Genomic DNA, 18,168 nt, shown 5'->3' on the forward strand with positions numbered 1-18,168 from the left:
TGGTCGTGGCGCCCAGCAGGAACACAGGGCAGTGAGCACCAGCCCTGCGAACAGCCACCACCCGGTAAAACCCACAGGGCTGGGAGGCTTGGGTGGGGTTTGCTGCACCACGTGTGGGCAGACAGGGGGACCACAAGCCTCAGAGGGGCTCCCAGGAAATGCAGCACTCTTATCCTCTCCCTTCCTGGGAGTGTAACTGTTTCCGGGCTTTTCCTAGTGTGGACTCAGCTCAGGGCAGCCCTGTGTGAAATCTCTCTCTTTTGTATGTCAGGTATGCCATGTGACTCAAGTGTGGGAGCGGGGGCGGGGACCAAGTCCCAGTGTGGAGTCTGAGCAGGGGGTTGGGAGTGGAGGAGGGATGGAGCTCCTTGTGCTAACTTTAGGGAGGCGGGGTCCACCGCAGGCCACGCCCCTGCCTGTCCCGCCAGGCTGGTTTTGGAGGGTCTCTGCGCCCCACTTGGAGGAGCGAGCCTGTGGGGGTGGGCGTGGTGCCTGAAGGAACAGGTGGCTGTCTGTCCCCTCTGGGGCGGTGGTGGGGGCAGGTGCGAGATGGCCCGGGCCTTGGTTTCCCCAGTGGACGCGGCCTCACTGCTGTTGTTGTCTCCGCAGACGCCGAGGTCGTGGAGGTAGGGCTCCAGCAGCTGCTCGGGGAGCCCCCGCCGTGGCAGGTGGCCGTGGTGCACGACCCCGACGTGGGGCCCGCCTATGAGTTCGGCGAGGACGGCAGCGGTGGAGGCCAGGCGGCCCGGAGACTCCTGCCCGGCGCGTTCTTCCAGGACTTCTCGCTGCTTGTGCGTGTGCGGCCGGCCTCGGCGCGCGCGGGCGTGCTCTTTGCGGTCACAGACCCGGCGCAGGCGGTGGTCTCGGTGGGCGTGAAGCTGACGGCGGCGCGTGGGGGGCGGCAGCACGTGCAGCTGCTGTACACGGAGCCCGGAGCCACCCACACGCGCACAGCCGCCAGCTTCGAGCTGCCCGCGCTGGATGGTCGCTGGACGCGCCTGGCGCTCAGCGTGGATGGTGCCTATGCCAGGCTCTTCGTGGACTGTAAGGAGGTCCAGGGCCAGCCCCTGGCGCACTCGCTGCACGACCTGCAGCTGGAGCCCGACGCCCGACTCTTCGTGGCCCAGGCCGGTGGAGCGGACCCTGAAAAGTTCCAGGTAACTATGATGGCCTCCACGCTCAGGGGCAGGGGGCAGGGAGCTGGGGGTGGATGATGGCCACTGCTGCCTGCGCTGCAGCAGCTCCAGGGACAGGCAGAGCCCGGGTTACACAGCCATCAGGACCCTCGGCCCACCCTGCTCCCTCTGGGCGTTCAGTCCCTGCTAGTCTGAGACCACTGCCTTCACGGGATGCCCATGTCTGCCACGTCCAGGCCCCCACCCTGTGTGTGCATATGCCTATCCACATGGGTGCCCCGTGGTGACCCTGGGCTCCGGGCCCCACCCCACCCCATCAGTGAGCAGGGGCTTTATTCTCCTGTCAACCGACCCCACACAGTGAAAGAATTTCAGAACAGCAATGGAGGGCTGAGTGTGCGCCTGTCTGGGGGCTGTCTGCACACCACCCCAGCTGGACCAGAGGCTTCAGGCCACGCACCAGCATTCTTCCTGCTGGTTGTTTTTGCCAAACTGTGCAGTGGCTTCATGGCTGGTGAGCCCCAGGGCAGGCCTTCTCTTCAGAGCAGCAGGGGCAGGATTTCCCCGGTGGCGACCGGCGAGCAATGGTCCCCGTCGTGTCCCCAGGGAAGCCCCTCCCCCAGGCCTGGACCCGACATTTCATTTCTGGGGAAGGCGGGTCCCAGATGCTACTGGAGTCCTTCTCCTGGGTCCTCGGTGACCACACTTCTCGGAACCTTTGGCCGAATCCTGCCTCCTGGAAATCCTGGCCACCCTCAGACCTTAGCAGGTCCCTGAATTCGAACACTGCAACTGGCAAGCACGCCCACCCAGCAGTTCAGACAGGGTTCCCTGTGTGTGCAGTGGGGGATGTGTCCACAGGGGACAGAAAGTTAATTATTGCCCAGACAAAGGCTGCTTGATTAACGTTGTTCTAAGTCCTGGTGACTCGCTTCTGAAAGCTGACCTTTCACCTTTGGCAGGGACTTTCACCCAAGGGGTCTGGGAGCCAGTAAGACTTTGATACCAAACTGAGCCTCTTTGTGTTTTCATTTTGATCCTCAAACTTGATGAAGTGGAGATAAGTCAGAGGGAGCCGTGCCCTGGGAGAGGGGCTGTGTTTACTGGTGATTTGTTGTGAGAATTCCCAGGCTTCTCTAGATTGGAACTCCCTGCCGCACCCCGCCTCCCCCACCCCTGCCATGAGTTCTATTTTTCTTAACAATTGAAAAGTTGCTCATGTGCAGGTGGGGACAGGGGCTGCCTGTCTCACGGTGCTAATGGAGGTCACCACCTTTCTGCAGCAAGGACACCCAGATGCCTCTTCCCTCAGCCCTGCCAGGCTGTGGTCATCTCTGCAAAACACACTTGCTAGTCGTATATGTAGACTAACAGTGTCTGGGTGTTTTAATTTGCATTTCTTGGTTGTTAGTGAAAACAAACTACTATTTCACATGTTTACTGGTTATCTGTATTTCTTCTTGTGTGTCTGTTCATGTCCTTTTCATTTTTGTTTTAATAGTTTCAATTGTTTCTTATTAGTTTGTGTGAACTCTTTATATATGAAAGATACTGATCATTTGTTTTATACACTGTAAATTTTATTCCCCAGTTTTTCTCTTGCCTTTTCACCTAGTCTTTTTTGCCCCCCACCATTGGGATATTTAAAATGTTTATGTGGTTAAATCTAGCCTGTAGAACACACCCAGAAAAATCTTTAAAGGTTAGAGAGACAGAGCAGAGGAGATTGTAAGGTTGTTCCATCAAGCTCTGGCTGGAGCCCTGCTTGCGGTGAAGTTGCTGTCCCCCCTGATGTTGCCTGGTCACTTCCAGCGAAGTCCAGTGCAGTGTGGCCCCTTTATTCCTCAGACTCCAGTTCCAGGAATCTCTCTGTGGGTGTTTGATCAGCCTCCAGCCGGGTGAGAGGTGAAGCGTGCTGTCTGGGGAGGAGTAGATAGGTCAGCTTAGGATAGCGTTTGTCAGTTCTTCTGAACTGAGACTCTTGGGAAAGAACCACTCACGTGTGTGACAGGCAGGACTTGGCAGAGGTGCGCACAGAGCTCGGAGTGTGCGATGAACCAGAGTGTCATGGCTAGTGGTCTCGAGCAAGTGCTCAGCCCCTCGCTGACCCCCACGCTCAGCCCGGCACCTATTCTGAAGATGCTCGCAGAGCCTTTGTTGTTTTCTCCCCAAAATTATGAGCGTCCTTGGTGTTTTCAGGTTCATTCTTCTCCTTGAGCTTAAATGGTAATAAATATCTCTTAGGAAATTCCTAATTCCACCCAGTGCAGGACAGGGAGGCCTGGCGTGCTGCGATTCATGGGGTCGCAAAGAGTCGGACACGACTGAGCGACTGATCTGATCTGATCTGATTTGTTATAGTGTTTGGCTTAAAACATTAATTCAGCGCTTTTTCAGTATTTATTGATCTCATCCTTTCTTTGTCTTAACTATTTCAGATACCCTGTGGTCAAGTTTTCTTGACTTAGTTTCTCTTTGTTGGAAATGTCCCTGTTTTCTCATTCCTGTCTGCTTTTCTCTGTGTGAAACCACCTTCCTCTTTACCCAGGTTTCCGTGGAGGTTTAGTCACGTGTTTGTTCAGACCCCGGGGCCCTCATCTGAAACTGACACTGGGCCAGGACAGGACTGGCTTGGGCTTTCCAGGCCGCACTCTAGCTGTGCTCCTCATGTTGAATGTTCACTGCTTCTGTTCTGTGATGATGCTGCTGGAGGCTGTGAATTTGCCTCAGCAGGTGGCTTTGCTGGCCGCATTATATAAAAAGTGTTGTTCAGTTGCTAAGTCATGTCTGACTCTTTGCGACCACATGGACTGCAGCATGCCAGGCTTCCCCGTCCTTCACTATCTCCTGGAGCCTGCTCAAACTCATGTCCATCAAATCAGTGATGTCATCCAACCATCTCATCCTCTGTCATCCCCTTCTCCTCTTGTCCTCAGTCTTTCCCAGCATCAGGGTCTTTTCCAATGAGTCGGCTCTCCGCCTCAGGTGGTAAAAGTATTGGAGCTTCAGTTTCAGCATCAGTCCTTCCGATGAATATTCAGGGTTGATTTCCTTTAGGATGGACTGGTTTGATCTTCAGAAGTGATTGATCCACTGAAGCGAAGAGATGCCCACTGGCCACACTAGGTTTGGGCAGGCTTGGACAGAGGATGGTAGCAGAGCAGGCAGGGAAAGTGCTGGTGACCTCTGACACCCCCAGTTCTCCTGCTGTGGCCCCTAAGCCCAGCCACACTAAACGTGCTGCTGACTGAGGGCAGCTCGGGGCACTCAAGGTCATGGTCGCCGGCTCCTCCCAGTACCCATCTGTCAATCATCTGAAGCGACCTGAATGGGTAATGTAACCTGTTTGTAGTCCTGCAGTAGTCATGCCATTGCCTGAAGGAGATGCTTTTAATAGAATTTCATGCAAATAGTCCAGGAGCTGGGGCTTCATACAGGAAACCCGTGAGATGCCACTTGGTCCAGGACGCGTGGAGAATGGGACAGCGGTGGTGTGGCCCAGTCACAGTGACAGCTGGAGTAGGTGACAAGGGAGCAGGCGGTGTGGGGGTCAGCCAGCAGAGGAAGGAGAGGCAGGGGATGAGGTGGGGCAGTCAGGTCCGTGGGGGCTGCAGTTCACCCACCCCTGTACAGGTGCCTTCAGCCCCATGGCCTGGGGCCAGGACAGGCCCTGTGAGTCAGGGGGCCCAGAGAACCCTGGGCTGCCAGATAGGGGTCCCAGGGCGGCAGCCCCAGCACCGGTGACGAGGGACAGGCTTTCATGTCGTGGGGCTGTGGTCGTCTGCACATGGCTCTAAGACCAGGGGCCCTAGTGAGGTAGTGACAGGCAGATTTCAAATGGTCTGGATTTCATAACATCCGTCAAGTCCATCCAGCGTTTGCAGTGGGCCCGGTGACCTCTGGGCTACTGATGTCTCCCCAGCTGACCATGGCTCAAGCCCCAGTGGGCAGGCCAGTTGGCTGGGGGCCTGGCTCCTCTGCTCCCCATTCCAACCCAGTCTGGCGGCTTCTTGCTGAGCGGCCACCCTGCTGGCTGGCAGTGTGGGGGCCAGAGCGCTGCGGGCCTGCACTCGTGGCAGCCTGGCCTCACGGGACGGTATCAGCGTGGGGACGGTCATGTCCAGATGTCCAGTGCTCTGACCTGTACCTGCGGGAGCCTGGTGGCCTGTCCCCCACTGCTGCCTCATGGTGTCTCCCCGGTGTGTTCAGAGTGTGGCTTTCTGGAATCTTAACCTCTGTGCCTCCCCGTGGATTCTCAATCTTGATGACTCTCTGTCATCTGAGGATGCCTGTTCCCCCTTCAGCACCACCCTCAGCTGGGCAGGCTGAGAATTTCCATCCCTAACACACTGCTGCCTCCTCCCTGAGCCCCGGGGCCAAACCCCTGCCTTTTTAAGCCCAGAAAGGCTCGTGCTTCCTGCAGGCGGTGGTGAGCTGGTGCCCAGAGAGGGGGGGGCACCTGTGTGTGCTGCCCACGCAGGAGAGCAAGTGTGATCACTGCGTTCCTGCTTCTGGCCTGTGCCCCTTACACACATGCTCTGAGCACACACACATGTGTGCCCTCCTGCAAACAGGCCCTCCACACAACACTCCTGGCAGCTCACTGCCCTCCATGGTGGTTGGAGCGTCTCTGGATTCAGGGGGCGGGCGGGGAGGACATTCCTCCATGGAGTGGACCAAACACTGCCCCCGCCACATCCCCTTCTCATGGCCAGGTGGCCTGTCCGTCTTCAGACCGGAGCTCCAGCCATGGGTGGGCTGCTTGCCACCAGCCCCTTTCAGCCTCCCGCACCCTCAGCTGGGTTCTGCCCCTGGGTTCCATGGACTGCATGGGGCCAGGGACCCCAATACCTGCTGCCTAAGCCTTCTGCACAGTCCTGAGCCATCAGTCAGGCTGTCCTGTGTCCCCCCACCAGTGACCTCAGCCCTGGACACAGCCTGGGCTCCCCAACAGATGCTGTGAGGAGGGGGCCAGCCCTACTCTAACTGTGGACCTTGCAGGGATCTGCCGGATGGTTCAAGATCCCGAAAAAGACAGTGGCATTCTGCCCTGGGGGGCAGTGACAGGGGACTGAGGGAGGCAGGGGTGGAGTTGGATACGAAGGGGCAGAAGCAGCTGGGCTCAGCTGTGGCCGCAGCATCTGCTCTGGTTCAGCTGGAGCCAGGGGTGACCTCAGACGGAGCCAGTGCTTCTGTGCCCGGTCACCTCTGGGAAGATACGGCCGCCTCGCCCCTGCCGTGCAACCACCCGCCAGCCGGGGGACGGGCCCTGGACAGCAGAGCTGACCCTGTCCCACGCTCCACCAGCCCCCGCCCCCTGGGCTGTCAGCTTCCCCTGGAGGCCTCTCCAGGCCGTCCTGCCGAACCTCCTGGAACCTCTGGGCATCCTGTATCTGAGAACCGAGCCGCCTCCTGGCGTGGTGTTGGGGTCAGAGCTGCCGGCTCCCCAGGCAAGATGGGCCTTGACCACTAAGCCACAGGCACTTTAGCCCTTGAGCTTCTGGAATGAGCTGTGGTCAAGTGGAAAAAAACGGTCAAGATGGCCTGTGGTCCCACCAGTGGGCACTGTTCTCGCTGCCTACGGAGACTGACCAGCAATAGGAAACCATCGTTGGTGACTCGGTACCCCCTCCCCCATCGGCTGGTGAGGCGGGGCAGCATTGGGAAGCCCAGCAGTGGACTACCAGTTACTCCTAGGTCAGCCCTCGATATTGCTTGAGAAAAGGGGTGTCATAGTGCGCTGTGGAGCTGAAGTCACCTGCCTGCCCCCCACCTGTGCGCTCGGCCCCTCCTCTCCTCACAGGCCTGGCTGGGAGTTGTACTGGGGACACGATGACTTCATGGTAGCTGGGGGATGCGGGGGTCTCCCTCGGCCCCCTACCTGGGCCAGCTGATCTCATTCGCCTCCCAGGAGCAGGTGTTTGTGCCTGAACATGCACACACACACGTGTGCACATATGCACGTGTGCACATACACACAAGCACATGGATACAGGTGCACACATAACTATGTGCATACCTGCATGACACATTTATACACTCATACACACACACGCACATCCATTTGCACACGTGCCACAAACATGTTCACACACAGACCTCACTATCAGTGGAAGCAGAGATGCAGGGGGGAATATGGAGCTGGGCAGACCTGGCCCCTGGAGGTGCTGATCCTTGGGAGGGAGTCCAAGAGGGCTTCCTGGAGGAGGTGGCCTGAGCTGAGCCTGGAGATAGGAGTGGAGCCCTCAGGCGAGGACTCTTGGGGACACTCGGGGTGTTAGTCGCTTGTTGTCATGTGGGAGCAGGAGGGCCATGAGATGGAGGTCAGTGATGAAGGGAGTCTGAAGGGCACTTAGAGGAAAAACCATAAGCCGGTCGAGTGAACATGCGGCCCCAGGACATCCCACCCGCTGCCTGTCTTTGTACAGCCCGCAACCTCAAAGGGCTTTTATGAGTTCCAGTGGTTGGGAAAAACCAAAGAAGACTATTTTGTGATGCGTGAACGTTTCAGTGTCCCGCACAGTCTGGTTGGAGCAGCCGTGTCCAATGTCCACAGACTGGTTCACGTCCCAACACAGCTGCAGAGCAGCAGCGACAAAGACCTGAAAACAGTCATCATCTGGCCCTTGACCCAGGAAGTGTACCAGCTCCTGACCTAGGCTGGCCCATTTTTAAGAGCTATGAAAATGTGCCTCTTAGAAGCAATGCAATGTGGTCTCTGTTTAGAAGATGCAGTGATCCATCCCCATGGATGAAGATGTTAAGTAGAAAACAAAAGAAATACCAGAAAAATATTTGTGAACACTCAGAACCTCCAGGCAGGAAAGCTTCTAGAAAGGACACCGAAGGCCTGGATCCTGTGGCCTCGCACACGGGCCCGAGATCTCGACCATGATTCAGAACGTGCGGTCGCGTCGCCCTCTGGGAGCAGGACGCCTTGCAGTGGAGGCCCCGGTGTGACTGGGCTGAGGTCCTTGGCCATCATGCTAGCCCAGCTGCCCGTGGCCCTGCCCTGCCTCAGACTTCCTGTCGGAGTGGGGATCCCAGTCCTCTCCACAGGCAGTTGTCCACACTCATGGTTCAGGACACTGCCCAGCAGGTCCCTGCTGCCCCCAACCTCCCCCTGCCCAGTGCCGTCCACCTCACGCCCCGAGGAGACGCTGCCTCTGGGGACACTGTACGCCGATGACCTCTTCTCTGCTCCTGCTGTATCCAGGCGCCTGGTGCAGCGCTGGGACCACATGAGGGAGTGCGTGGCACCACCCAGAGGGTGATGAGCATCCTTGGGAAGAGAGAGGGAGTGGGTGATGTCACCTGCTGTGACATCACCCCCTGCGGTGTCTCTGCTGGACCTGACCTCAGACATGCCTGGCTCTGAGCTGGGCCTGGCCTGAGTTGGGGTCTTCTGTCCCAGGACCCCTGGTGACCCTCCCCTCCCTCTGTGTTCAGGGTCTGATCTCAGAGCTGAGGTTGCACAGGGATCCTCAGGTGAGCCCCCGGCAGTGCCAGGACGAGGACGAGGACGACGATGATGATGGGGTGAGTGGCCACTGCCTGGCTCGGGCGGGGGGCCCCCTCCTCCTTCCTCCCCTTTGCTCTGTGGGAGGAGGGGCCCAGGCCAGGATGCGGTGGGCCTTTCCTGGAAGCCCCAAAATGATTGGGACCAGAGAGGTCTTTGACAGTTGCCACTTTGGGTGGATGTTACCCATGATCACGTTTCTAACTGCCCATAACATCACCCTGGGGACCCCCAGGTGAGCCTCCCTTGCCTGGAACTTTCCGCATAGAAACATGCATAGAACATGAAAGTTAAATATCATGCCTGGGGAGCCCACTGGGTGGTAGCATCACTGGTGGTGGCCAGAGCAAAAAGTGTGAGTGTGTGCGGTCACGTGTGTGCGGTCACGTGTGTGCGGTCACGTGTGTGCGTGCACACAGTCCCTGGGGCCTAAGGCAGAAGACACACTGGTTCTCTGTGTGAAGGACAGATGGGCAGAAGACCTGTGTCCCCGGGGTGGCCCCAGGTCCCAGCAGCTCCTGTGAGCCCAGCACTGTGAACTGGGAGACGATCCAGCCGCATGCAGTGACTGGCCCAGGGAGTGGGGCCTGCAGCCATGTCCCAGCCCCGAGGGTCCCTGTGCAGGGCCTCCCCTCCGGGCCGTTTCCCAGGATAGTGTCCCGGGACAGGAGAGGAAGGGATACCCTCCGAGCGGGTCTTTGGGTGTCTGGCCTGGGGCCACATTGGTTTCCTAAAAGCCATTCATCCTAAGAAGCCTGATGGACACGAGTGTTGTCGATGACTGGCTGACCTCCTCATGGCCTGCCCTCCCCCTGACCCTGAGCTCCCGGGGGGCTGGGAGCTTCAGCCATCAAGTTGCTTCCTGTCAACCCCACAGGCATCTGGAGACCTGGGCAGCGGGCTTGTGGAGACTCAGGAGCATCTCCAGGAGGAGTTGGTGAGTGCTGGGGCCTGCGGATGAGGCGTCGGGCAGGCACACCTGTGCACACATGTGTGCGACTTCTCAGGACAAATTCGCGCTGGAGATGGGGACCGGACTCAGGTGGAGTCAGGGCTGCACCTTCCCATCTGTGCTCCCTCCTGGGAGGGAATGTCCCTTCCAGCCTGGGGGCTGGCTCAGGCCTTCTTCGCGTGTCTGTTTGCACCTCCTGTCGGCTCGCGGGGCCATGGGGGACCCAGGGGTGACCCTGCTGTGTAGCCCCCACTGCCTGGAATAGCACACAGGCTGGGGCATCTCGGGAAGGATGCCCCCTTCTCCCATTTGGACCCACCGTGCGTCCCACCCCCACCCCACCCCTAGTGTCATCTCCTCCAGGGCTCGGGCGTCAGGGGGCCGTGACAAGGTGGAGTGCTGAGCTGCCCTGGGGTGAGTGGTCAGCGGACCCCCTGATTGCAGGGGCACTGGGGCCTCCCTGGCTTTTCACTTGCTAGAGCAGCGCTGGCTCTGGCGCCTGGCAGACCCTGGACGGTGTCAGTGGGTGGTATCCACAGCATCCCTGCCTGTCACGTGGCCTGTCCTCTCCTCAGCTGTCTAACCAGGGGCCCCGGGCACAAACCACGGAGACAGCAGTGTCCCCACCATGCCGGTGCCAAGGTGTCAAGTGCTGCAGCCATGCAGCCTCAAAACAGATTCGGGGGGGTGGTCAGAGAGGGAGTTATCAGCCTGCAGTGTGCTAACTAGCCGGCTGCCCCTGCCAGCTCCAGCTCCACAAAACCCGGCCGAGGCTGCGGGGAGGAGTCGGAGGGGCCGTGTGGGAGCCGCTGTGCAGGCCTGGCCTGGCCCTGGACACGCTCAGTCTCTCAGTACCCTCCGTGCGCCCTCCGTGGTTCTCCAGGCCTCTGCTCTCCCACACCCGGGGGTCTGGGGTGTCAGCGTGACCGACTCACGTGGGGTCCCTGAGGACCTCACCCACATCAGAGGGTTCTGGCTGCAAGGGAGGCCTTGTGTCTGCCCCGGGGCCTGCTCGCCCACGGACGAGCCTCATGGGGACACTGGTTCCGTGCACGTGGACAGCACCGTCTCTGGAGCAGTATCCCCAGGGAGCGCGTGCTGAGTGTGGACAGGGAGTGCAGGAAGCGTCTTACCTGTGCGCTCACCCTCGAAGCCCCGAGGGCCCCAGGGCAGGAAAGTGAGTTTTCAGGGCTGCTGCCGCTGCTGCTAAGTTGCTTCAGTCGTGTCCGACTCTGCGACCCCATAGATGGCAGCCCATCAGGCTCCTCTGTCCCTGGGATTCTCCAGGCAAGAATACTGGAGTGGGTTGTTATTTCCTTCTCCAATGCATGCATGCATGCTAAGTCACTTCAGTCGTCCAACTCTGTGCGACCCCATGGACAGCAGCCCATCAGGCTCCTCTGTCCGCAGGATTCTCCAGGCAAGAATACTGGAGTGGGTTTTCAGGGCAGAGCCCTAGAAGCCCCAGGTTCTCTGGGGACAGGGAATAGAGTTTTCAGGGCAGAGTCAGCCTCATCCCTTGGGGTTGGGATGGGGGGCAGGTGGAATCACTGGGCCTTGGGTGCCGGATCAGGACCCTCACCGAGGACACATGCGACCACCCCTCTGGTGTGTGGTGATGGCCTCGTGTCCGTCACTGTCAAGACCACAGGCAGGAGCCAAGGCTGCCTGAGTTCCGAGGGGCCGTCCTGGGCTCTGAATGGGGGATGAGGGAGGGTAGGCTCTTGTCCATCCCTCCAGGTATGGGGGCTTCAGGGCGAGGAGACCTCTACCGTGTGAGCTGCTCAGAAGAAAACGGCCCTGGAGGGGCCTGGAGCTTCTTCTTTTCTAAGATGGAGTCCCTGATGGTTTCTTCTTAACTTTTGTAAAATCTCATTTTACAACCAAATGTGTGTAAAGCTGGCAGCACGCGGGCTACACGTGTCACTGAATAACGGAGCTGCCTCCCACTCTCCCAGGGCGCGTCCCTTGGGCCCAGCCTCCCCGAGGCTCCTCCAGTCACTTCTCCACCCTTGGCTGGAGTCGTCAACGAGGAGGACTTGAGAACCGAGGAAGTAGAGGAGTCAACCACGGCGTCTTCATTAGGAGGTAAAGCCTGCCGAGGTGGGGTATGTGTGTACTAGTGGTGTGTGCGTGTTCGTGGCTGTGTGTGTTCATGGCACATGTTCCTGGTGTGTGTGTCTTGGTGTGTGTTCCTGGTGTGTGTACATTCCTGGTGTGTGTGTGTTAGTGGTGTGTGTGTTACTGGTCTATGCATGTCCCTGGTGTGTGCATGTCCCTGGTGTATGCGTGTCCCTGGTGTGTGTGTGTCCCTGGTGTGTGCATGTCTCTGATGTGTGCATGTTAGTGGTCTCTGTGTTACTGGTCTATGCATGTCCCTGGTGCGTGCGTGTCCCTGGCGTGTGCATGTCCTTGGTGTGTGTGTGTTACTGGTCTATGCATGTCCCTGGCGCGTGCGTATCCCTGGTGTGTGCGTGTCCTTGATGTGTGTGTGTGTTACTCGTCTATGCATGTCCCGGGTATGTGTGTGTCCCTGCTGTGTGCGTGTGCAGGCAGTATGTGGGCCCATGTGCGTGGCAGGTGAGGGGCTGCCGTCTGTCACATGGATGCCCCACTGCTGGGGGCTCTGCACCCGCCCTGCCCCGTTGCTGCCCCATGGACGTGGTCTCCCTGTGTCGTTTCTCACTTCCTGCTTTCCTGGGGGTCACAGGACCATCCTGAGGGTGCTGCCACTCCCCAGCCTGGGGGCAGGGGGTCGCTAGGAGAACACGGGAGCTGGTTTTGAGGGGGGCAAAGGTGCCTCTGACTGGACCTCTGTGACGCTGGGCAGCATTTGGGCCCAGGGGGTGCTCAGGCCTGGACGCCCGGGACACCCTGGGAAGTGGACTGCATGCCCGTGCATAGCCGCCCATTGCAGTGTGACAGGTGCCCACGGAGTTAGTTCTTGTGGCAGGGCCAGAGGCTCCCGCAGCGTCTCGAGGGGAAGCTTGCCCTGTACCGTGCCCATGGCTGCCTTCCCTCCGGGGAGACTGGCTTCCTCCCACTCAGGGGCCTGGCAGGATCCCACTCCCGGCGGCTGAAGGACTGAGGCTCCGGGTCCTCACCGCTGCCAGCCAGGGGTCGTCCTCAGGTTCCAGTGACCACCATGTTCCTCCGGTCCTGGCCCAGCCCTGTCGGGGGGAGGGTCCTTCTCCTGCTCTGGGTCCCGGACCTCCCCTCCTGCTTCCTTGTCTGTTTGGGGGCCTCGTGTGATGACTGGGTTCCATCCGATAACCCAGGACACTCTCCCCACCTTAACGTCAGTTCCTCAGTTACCAACATCTCCAAAGTCCCTCACAGCGGTGCCCAGGTCAGTGTCTGATGGGTAACCGGGGTCTTAGGGAGACACAGTAGAGCTCTGTTTGCAACACTTAGTAGGTCTAGAAAATTGTATAGATTTTTTTTTTAATTTTGGAGAAGAGCATTTATCACTTTTAAAAATTACTGAAATATCACATGTTTGATGCACCCAACTTAGAAGCAGGAAAGAACAGACGAGAGAATTGACCGCTGTGGTCAGGTCCCACTGTTCATACCCCGTGATCAGGGCGCTGTGGTCAGGTCCCTCTGTTCATACCCCGTGATCGGGGCGGCGTGTGTGCTTGTTACGTTTGTCAGAGCCACTTAGGGTACTGCCAGAGCCCCAGCCTCGCAACTGAGGCGCATGCCCCAGCCCCACCTTGCTATGCTCTGCTGCCTGGGGCCCCAGTCAGAGCCATCCCAGACCCCTTGATAGCTCCATGACGGGTCTGGCCTTATTTTTTGGTTTGCCTTTGCTTTGAAGTATAATCGACATACGATAAACTGCACATTTTTAAAATCTTACTGAAGTAGAGTTCGTACGTTGTTGGGTTAATTTCGGGTACACAGCACAGTGACTCAGTTACCCGTGTACATTTCTTCATTCTTTTTCAGGTTCTTTTCTCATACAGGTTATCACAGAATGTTGAGTGGAGTTCCCTGTGCTATACAGTAGGTCCCTGTTGGTTATCTATTTTATACATAGCAGTGTGTGAAATTGCACATATTTGAAACACACAATTTGAGAAGTTTCAACCTACATGTCCACCCCTGAAACCATCACCTCAGGCAAGACGTGAAGGTTCTGTCAGCCCCTTTGCAAGCCCCCCACTCTGCACCCCCATTCCCAGGCAGCCACTGACCTGCTCTGTCGCTGCAGATGTTGGCACTTCTTAGAATTTTACTTAAAGGGAATCCAGGACTTTGTCTGACCCATTTACTCAGCATCAGTGTTTTGAGAGTCACCATCTTGTGGCCAAGTAGAGTTTCTTGAGGTAGGTGGGCACTTGGGGCTGTTACAGAAAGGTAGCCATGGGGTTTGTGTGCAGGGTCCGTGGCCACATGCTTCCATCTGCCGTGGGTCAGCACCTGGGTGGAATGGCAGGAGTGTGTGTCTCAGGGAACTGCCACACACTGCCATGGCAGCTGCCCCATGTAACCTCCCTGGGATGTGGGTCCCCACCAGTGCCTGGCACCTCGGCCCTTTTGCTGTACCCATCCCGACAGCGGTGTGGCCGTGTCTCCTTGGCTTTACTTTGCATCCTGCTGATGATGGGCACCGTGGAGCATCTGCTTGTGGGCGCACCTGCTGTGCCTGTGTCTTCCTTTGTGAGGAATCTGTCCCAACCTCACGCCTTCGTTTTACTGGGCGCACCTCTGCTGAGAGTTCGTATGTCTGGACACACCTCCTCTGCCGGAGAGTCTCTCAGCCTGAGCTCACCTTCTTATTTTGTTAAGTGACTTAGAAGAGTGCGAGCTTGTAACTTTGATGAGATTAGATGTATCTGTTTGTTCTTTTATTTTTTGCCCCATCTCTTGGTTTGTGGGGCTTCCCCAGTGGCACAGCGGTAAAGAATCTGCCTGCAGTGCAGGAATCGCAGGAGACGTAGGATCGATCCCTGAGTCAGGAAGATCCCCTGGAGGAGGAAATGGCAACCCACTCCAATGTTCTTTTCTGGAGAATTTCATGGACAGGGGAGCCTGATGGGCTACAGTCCATAGGGTCACAAAGAGTCGGACACCACTGAAGCGACTTAGCATGCATGCACAGCTTGTGGGATCTTAGTTCCCTGACCAGGGACTGAACATGCGCCCCCACAATGGAAGTGTGAGCTCTAACCGCTGGACCTCCAGGAAAGCCCCCCTATCAGTCTGTCCTTATGGGTCTCAGTTGGCGTCATGTCTGAGAGGCTGGCACCGTTTTAGTTTTCACTTGGGGCTCTGACCCACGGATGCGGCTTCAACATGTTTGCTGGAAGGACCGTCTCCCCACCTCTGCGTCACCCCGGGGCCTTTGCTGAGCACAGCTGTGCGCGTGCGTGCTCGTGTCTGGACTCTGCTCCATAGGGACCCTGTCATTTCACGTGGGGCTGACCACTTTAGGATAAGCCTGGCCCAGGTGATGTGGATCTCCAGCCTTGCTCTTCCTTCACGAATCCACTTGTGTGTTCTGTGTGCTTTTTACCCTGTATGAATTTCAGATCCTCACTCACCGTGCAGTCAGTGTGGGGCTGCACCTGGACGTCAGCTAATGTCCAGTTTTCTGACCCCACACTCAGAGATCTGTCTCCTTTGACATATTTAGGTCTTTACTTTCCCTGAGCCATGTTTTGGCGCTTTTAAACGTTTTCTGAGGCGAGGATTTTAATTTCGCCTTAAACCATACTGAACGCCTGGGAGGGTTCCTCCCTGGGCCATCTCGGGCAGTGTGGGGGCCCTCTAGTGGTCAACTGGTGACTTGATGAGTCCCTGGTTGGGGTAACGGGGCCCTCAGCAGGCACTGGGTGGCTCCTTTACTGAGCAAGGCAAACCCAGAGGTGGCTGCAGGTGGGCACAGGGGTCATGGGCACAGAGATCGTGACCCCAGTTTCTTCTGGCAAGGGCACAGGTGGCCCTCAGCGCTGTGGGACCCTGGAAAGGCAAGCCCTTCCTGAGTGGGCCGGTCCATGGTCAGCCCACAGGCCCCAGGTCCCATCCAGCCCCAGGCTCAGCATCCAGCTCTGTCAGAATGTGATCAGGACCCGGCGAGGGCAGACCCTCAGGAGGCAGGATGTCAGAGCGCATCTTGGATCCTCTTTTCTAACTGGCTCCGTGATGCTGACATGTCGGGTGACAGCTTTAGGGGAACAGCCTCAAAGTTCACCCCAAAAGTGCTGTCCATCACAAAGCAGGGGGCACCATCCCGTACCCAGTGGAGAGGAACCGCAGACGGGCCGGGAGACGAGCAGGGTGAGGTGTTGGGGTCAGCCATCCACACCGCAGGGGTCCACACTATGGGCGTCCACACGGAGAACGTCCACGCTGCGGGCGTCCGTGCCACGGGTGCTCACTCCACATCCACTCTTCTGTGTATTTTGTTGGGTTCTGTGGGAACTGTCCCTGGCTCGGGCCGAGGCTGGATCTGACCAGATCTGGCCTGTGGGCAGACCCCCGCTAGGTCCCGGGACGCGCACCATCACCGTCTCCCCAGAGAAGCCACAAGGACAAGGCTGGGCCCGTGGAGACCTGGGTTGGGTCACCGCACAGAACAGTGCTGACTTCCCGCATGTGGGTCAGGTTCTCAGAGGCTCCCATTCCCAGAAGATGCCTGGCGCTCAGGGTAGGAGGGTCGTGGGGGTGCCACCAACCCTCAGATGGTTCATCTGGAGAAGAGTGTATCCTCGGGGAACCTGGCTGGGGCTGAGCACCAGGTGGGCAGGCAGACCTGCAGAGGGTCTGACGGCCACCTCTGCCTCCCCCAGCTCAGACCCTCCCCAGCTTGGGCACAGCTGGCACGTGGGATGAGAGTGTTTGGAGCCCTGGGAGCAGCGTGAAAGAGGTGAGGCTTCCTTGACCCAGAACCACAGGGCCCCCAGTGCAGTCAGTGGCCCTGACCTGTTCCCAGGGGACCCTGCTCCCTGGGGTCCTGCTCCTTGGGACCCCGCTCCCTGGGGTCCTACTCCCTGGGGACCCTGGTGGAGCTCTTGGCTCCTACCTGCCCTCTGTGCCCCTTCCTGTACCCGCACTCAGGGTCTCTGGCAGTACTGGGCATCCTCGGCTGGGGAGGCCCCCAGTCAGAGCACGTGGGCGGGGAGGGTGATGACGTGACCGCACCACTGTGGCAGCCCCCCATGTGTGTCCACAAGCATGGCCACTCTGCACGTCCCCTTGCCTGTCTGTGCCCTCTGTGTGACCTGGGCCAAGCCAGGGATGCAGGTGAGTGTGTGTGCACCTCCCTCCCCAGCCTGTACCCTTTGCTCTTTGTCCTCAGCGAGGCCTGAAGGGGCAGAAGGGAGAGCCTGGCGCTCAGGGCCCCCCTGGCCCCATTGGCCCCCAGGGTCCTGCAGGCCCAGCCATAGACAGCCATGAGGCACAGCCTGTTTCCGGACCACAGGGACCCCCTGGGCCCCAGGGACCCCCGGGGAAGGACGGCACCCCTGGAAGGGACGGTGAGCCCGTGAGTACCGTCTCCCCTTTGTCTAGCTGGGGGTGGGGCTTGGGCAGGTCGGGGTGGGGGTGGCGCTGGGTCCTGGGCCCAGACTGCGGTCTCCTTCCCTGGGTGGAGCGGGAGGGTAGCTGGAGCAAGGGTGGGGCCAGGGGGCACGGACTCAGTGCCCTGGACAGACGGAAAACTCCCAGCCCCGTGGGAGTCAGCGCACTGGGGGTAGTTGGGGGGCTGGAGTCCATTTCCATGTTCAGCTCAGGGTAGGGTCAGGGCTGTAATTTTCTGTCACTAATGGTTCTCTCCTGCCTTCCAGGGTGATCCTGGTGAAGACGGGAAGCCCGTAAGTTGTCTTTTCCTTCAGAACCTGTGTTATCTGTGATGCTTGCAGGAGGCCTTTGGCTCTCCACCTCCCCACCCCTGGGATTTTTTGAACTCAGCCTACTGGAGAGATTTCAAAATATTTTGAAAATAAAACTTACTGTTTGTTAACAAAATGTAAATTTAACTGTTGATAGAAAAACATACATTTAAGCAGGTGTATTGAGACGTGTAGACTACTAGGAACAAAGAAAAGGAAAGAAATGAAAGGTAAAGCTTCAGATTCTAGAGGAAACGACAGACGACAGAGGAGCAGCCTAGGTGTGGGTGGGGGACACGGCACGTGGAAAGGACGAGACACGCTCGCAGCAGGAACGGCGGGCTTGTCAGCCTGCTCATGGGTCGGAGTTTGTTTGGATTTTTAAAATGATCGAATGCTATTTCCAAGAAGCAGAGTAAAATGACTCATGAAGGTTCGGATAAAGATTTAGGAAACAACAGACCAGCGAACGGTGATGAGGAGGCCTGGGGAGGCTCCTGGGTTTAAGGGGGACTCACAGCCTCGAGAGAGACTCAGGAGGGGCGGGGCTTGGGAACGTCCTGCAGGATCCTCTTCCCACCTGAGACCGGAGCTCAACTCAGTCGTGGCGGGGGCCTCGGCAGAGCGGGATGCGTGTGTGTGTGTGTATGTGGAATCCAGGGTCCAATGACTGGATTAACTAGCTCCTGGATCAGGGTGCATTGGGCCTCGAATCAGAAG

General features: G+C 58.2%; 1 protein-coding gene across 8 annotated transcripts in view; it reads left to right on the top strand.

Moving 5' to 3' along the window:
* COL18A1 (collagen type XVIII alpha 1 chain) overlaps nt 1–18,168 on the top strand; it is a 96,382-nt gene that overhangs the window by 56,821 nt on the left and 21,393 nt on the right. For all 8 annotated transcript variants that reach the window (XM_045166586.1, XM_044947739.2, XM_044947751.2 and 5 more), the window contains 7 exons: nt 610–1,157; nt 8,586–8,675; nt 9,533–9,592; nt 11,566–11,695; nt 16,408–16,484; nt 16,917–17,102; nt 17,404–17,430. In XM_045166586.1, the coding sequence (XP_045022521.1) occupies nt 610–1,157; nt 8,586–8,675; nt 9,533–9,592; nt 11,566–11,695; nt 16,408–16,484; nt 16,917–17,102; nt 17,404–17,430 (1,118 nt within the window). The remainder of the gene's footprint in view (nt 1–609; nt 1,158–8,585; nt 8,676–9,532; nt 9,593–11,565; nt 11,696–16,407; nt 16,485–16,916; nt 17,103–17,403; nt 17,431–18,168) is intronic.

Source organism: Bubalus bubalis, chromosome 1 (assembly GCF_019923935.1).
Source record: "Bubalus bubalis isolate 160015118507 breed Murrah chromosome 1, NDDB_SH_1, whole genome shotgun sequence".
Lineage (NCBI taxonomy): Eukaryota > Metazoa > Chordata > Mammalia > Artiodactyla > Bovidae > Bubalus > Bubalus bubalis.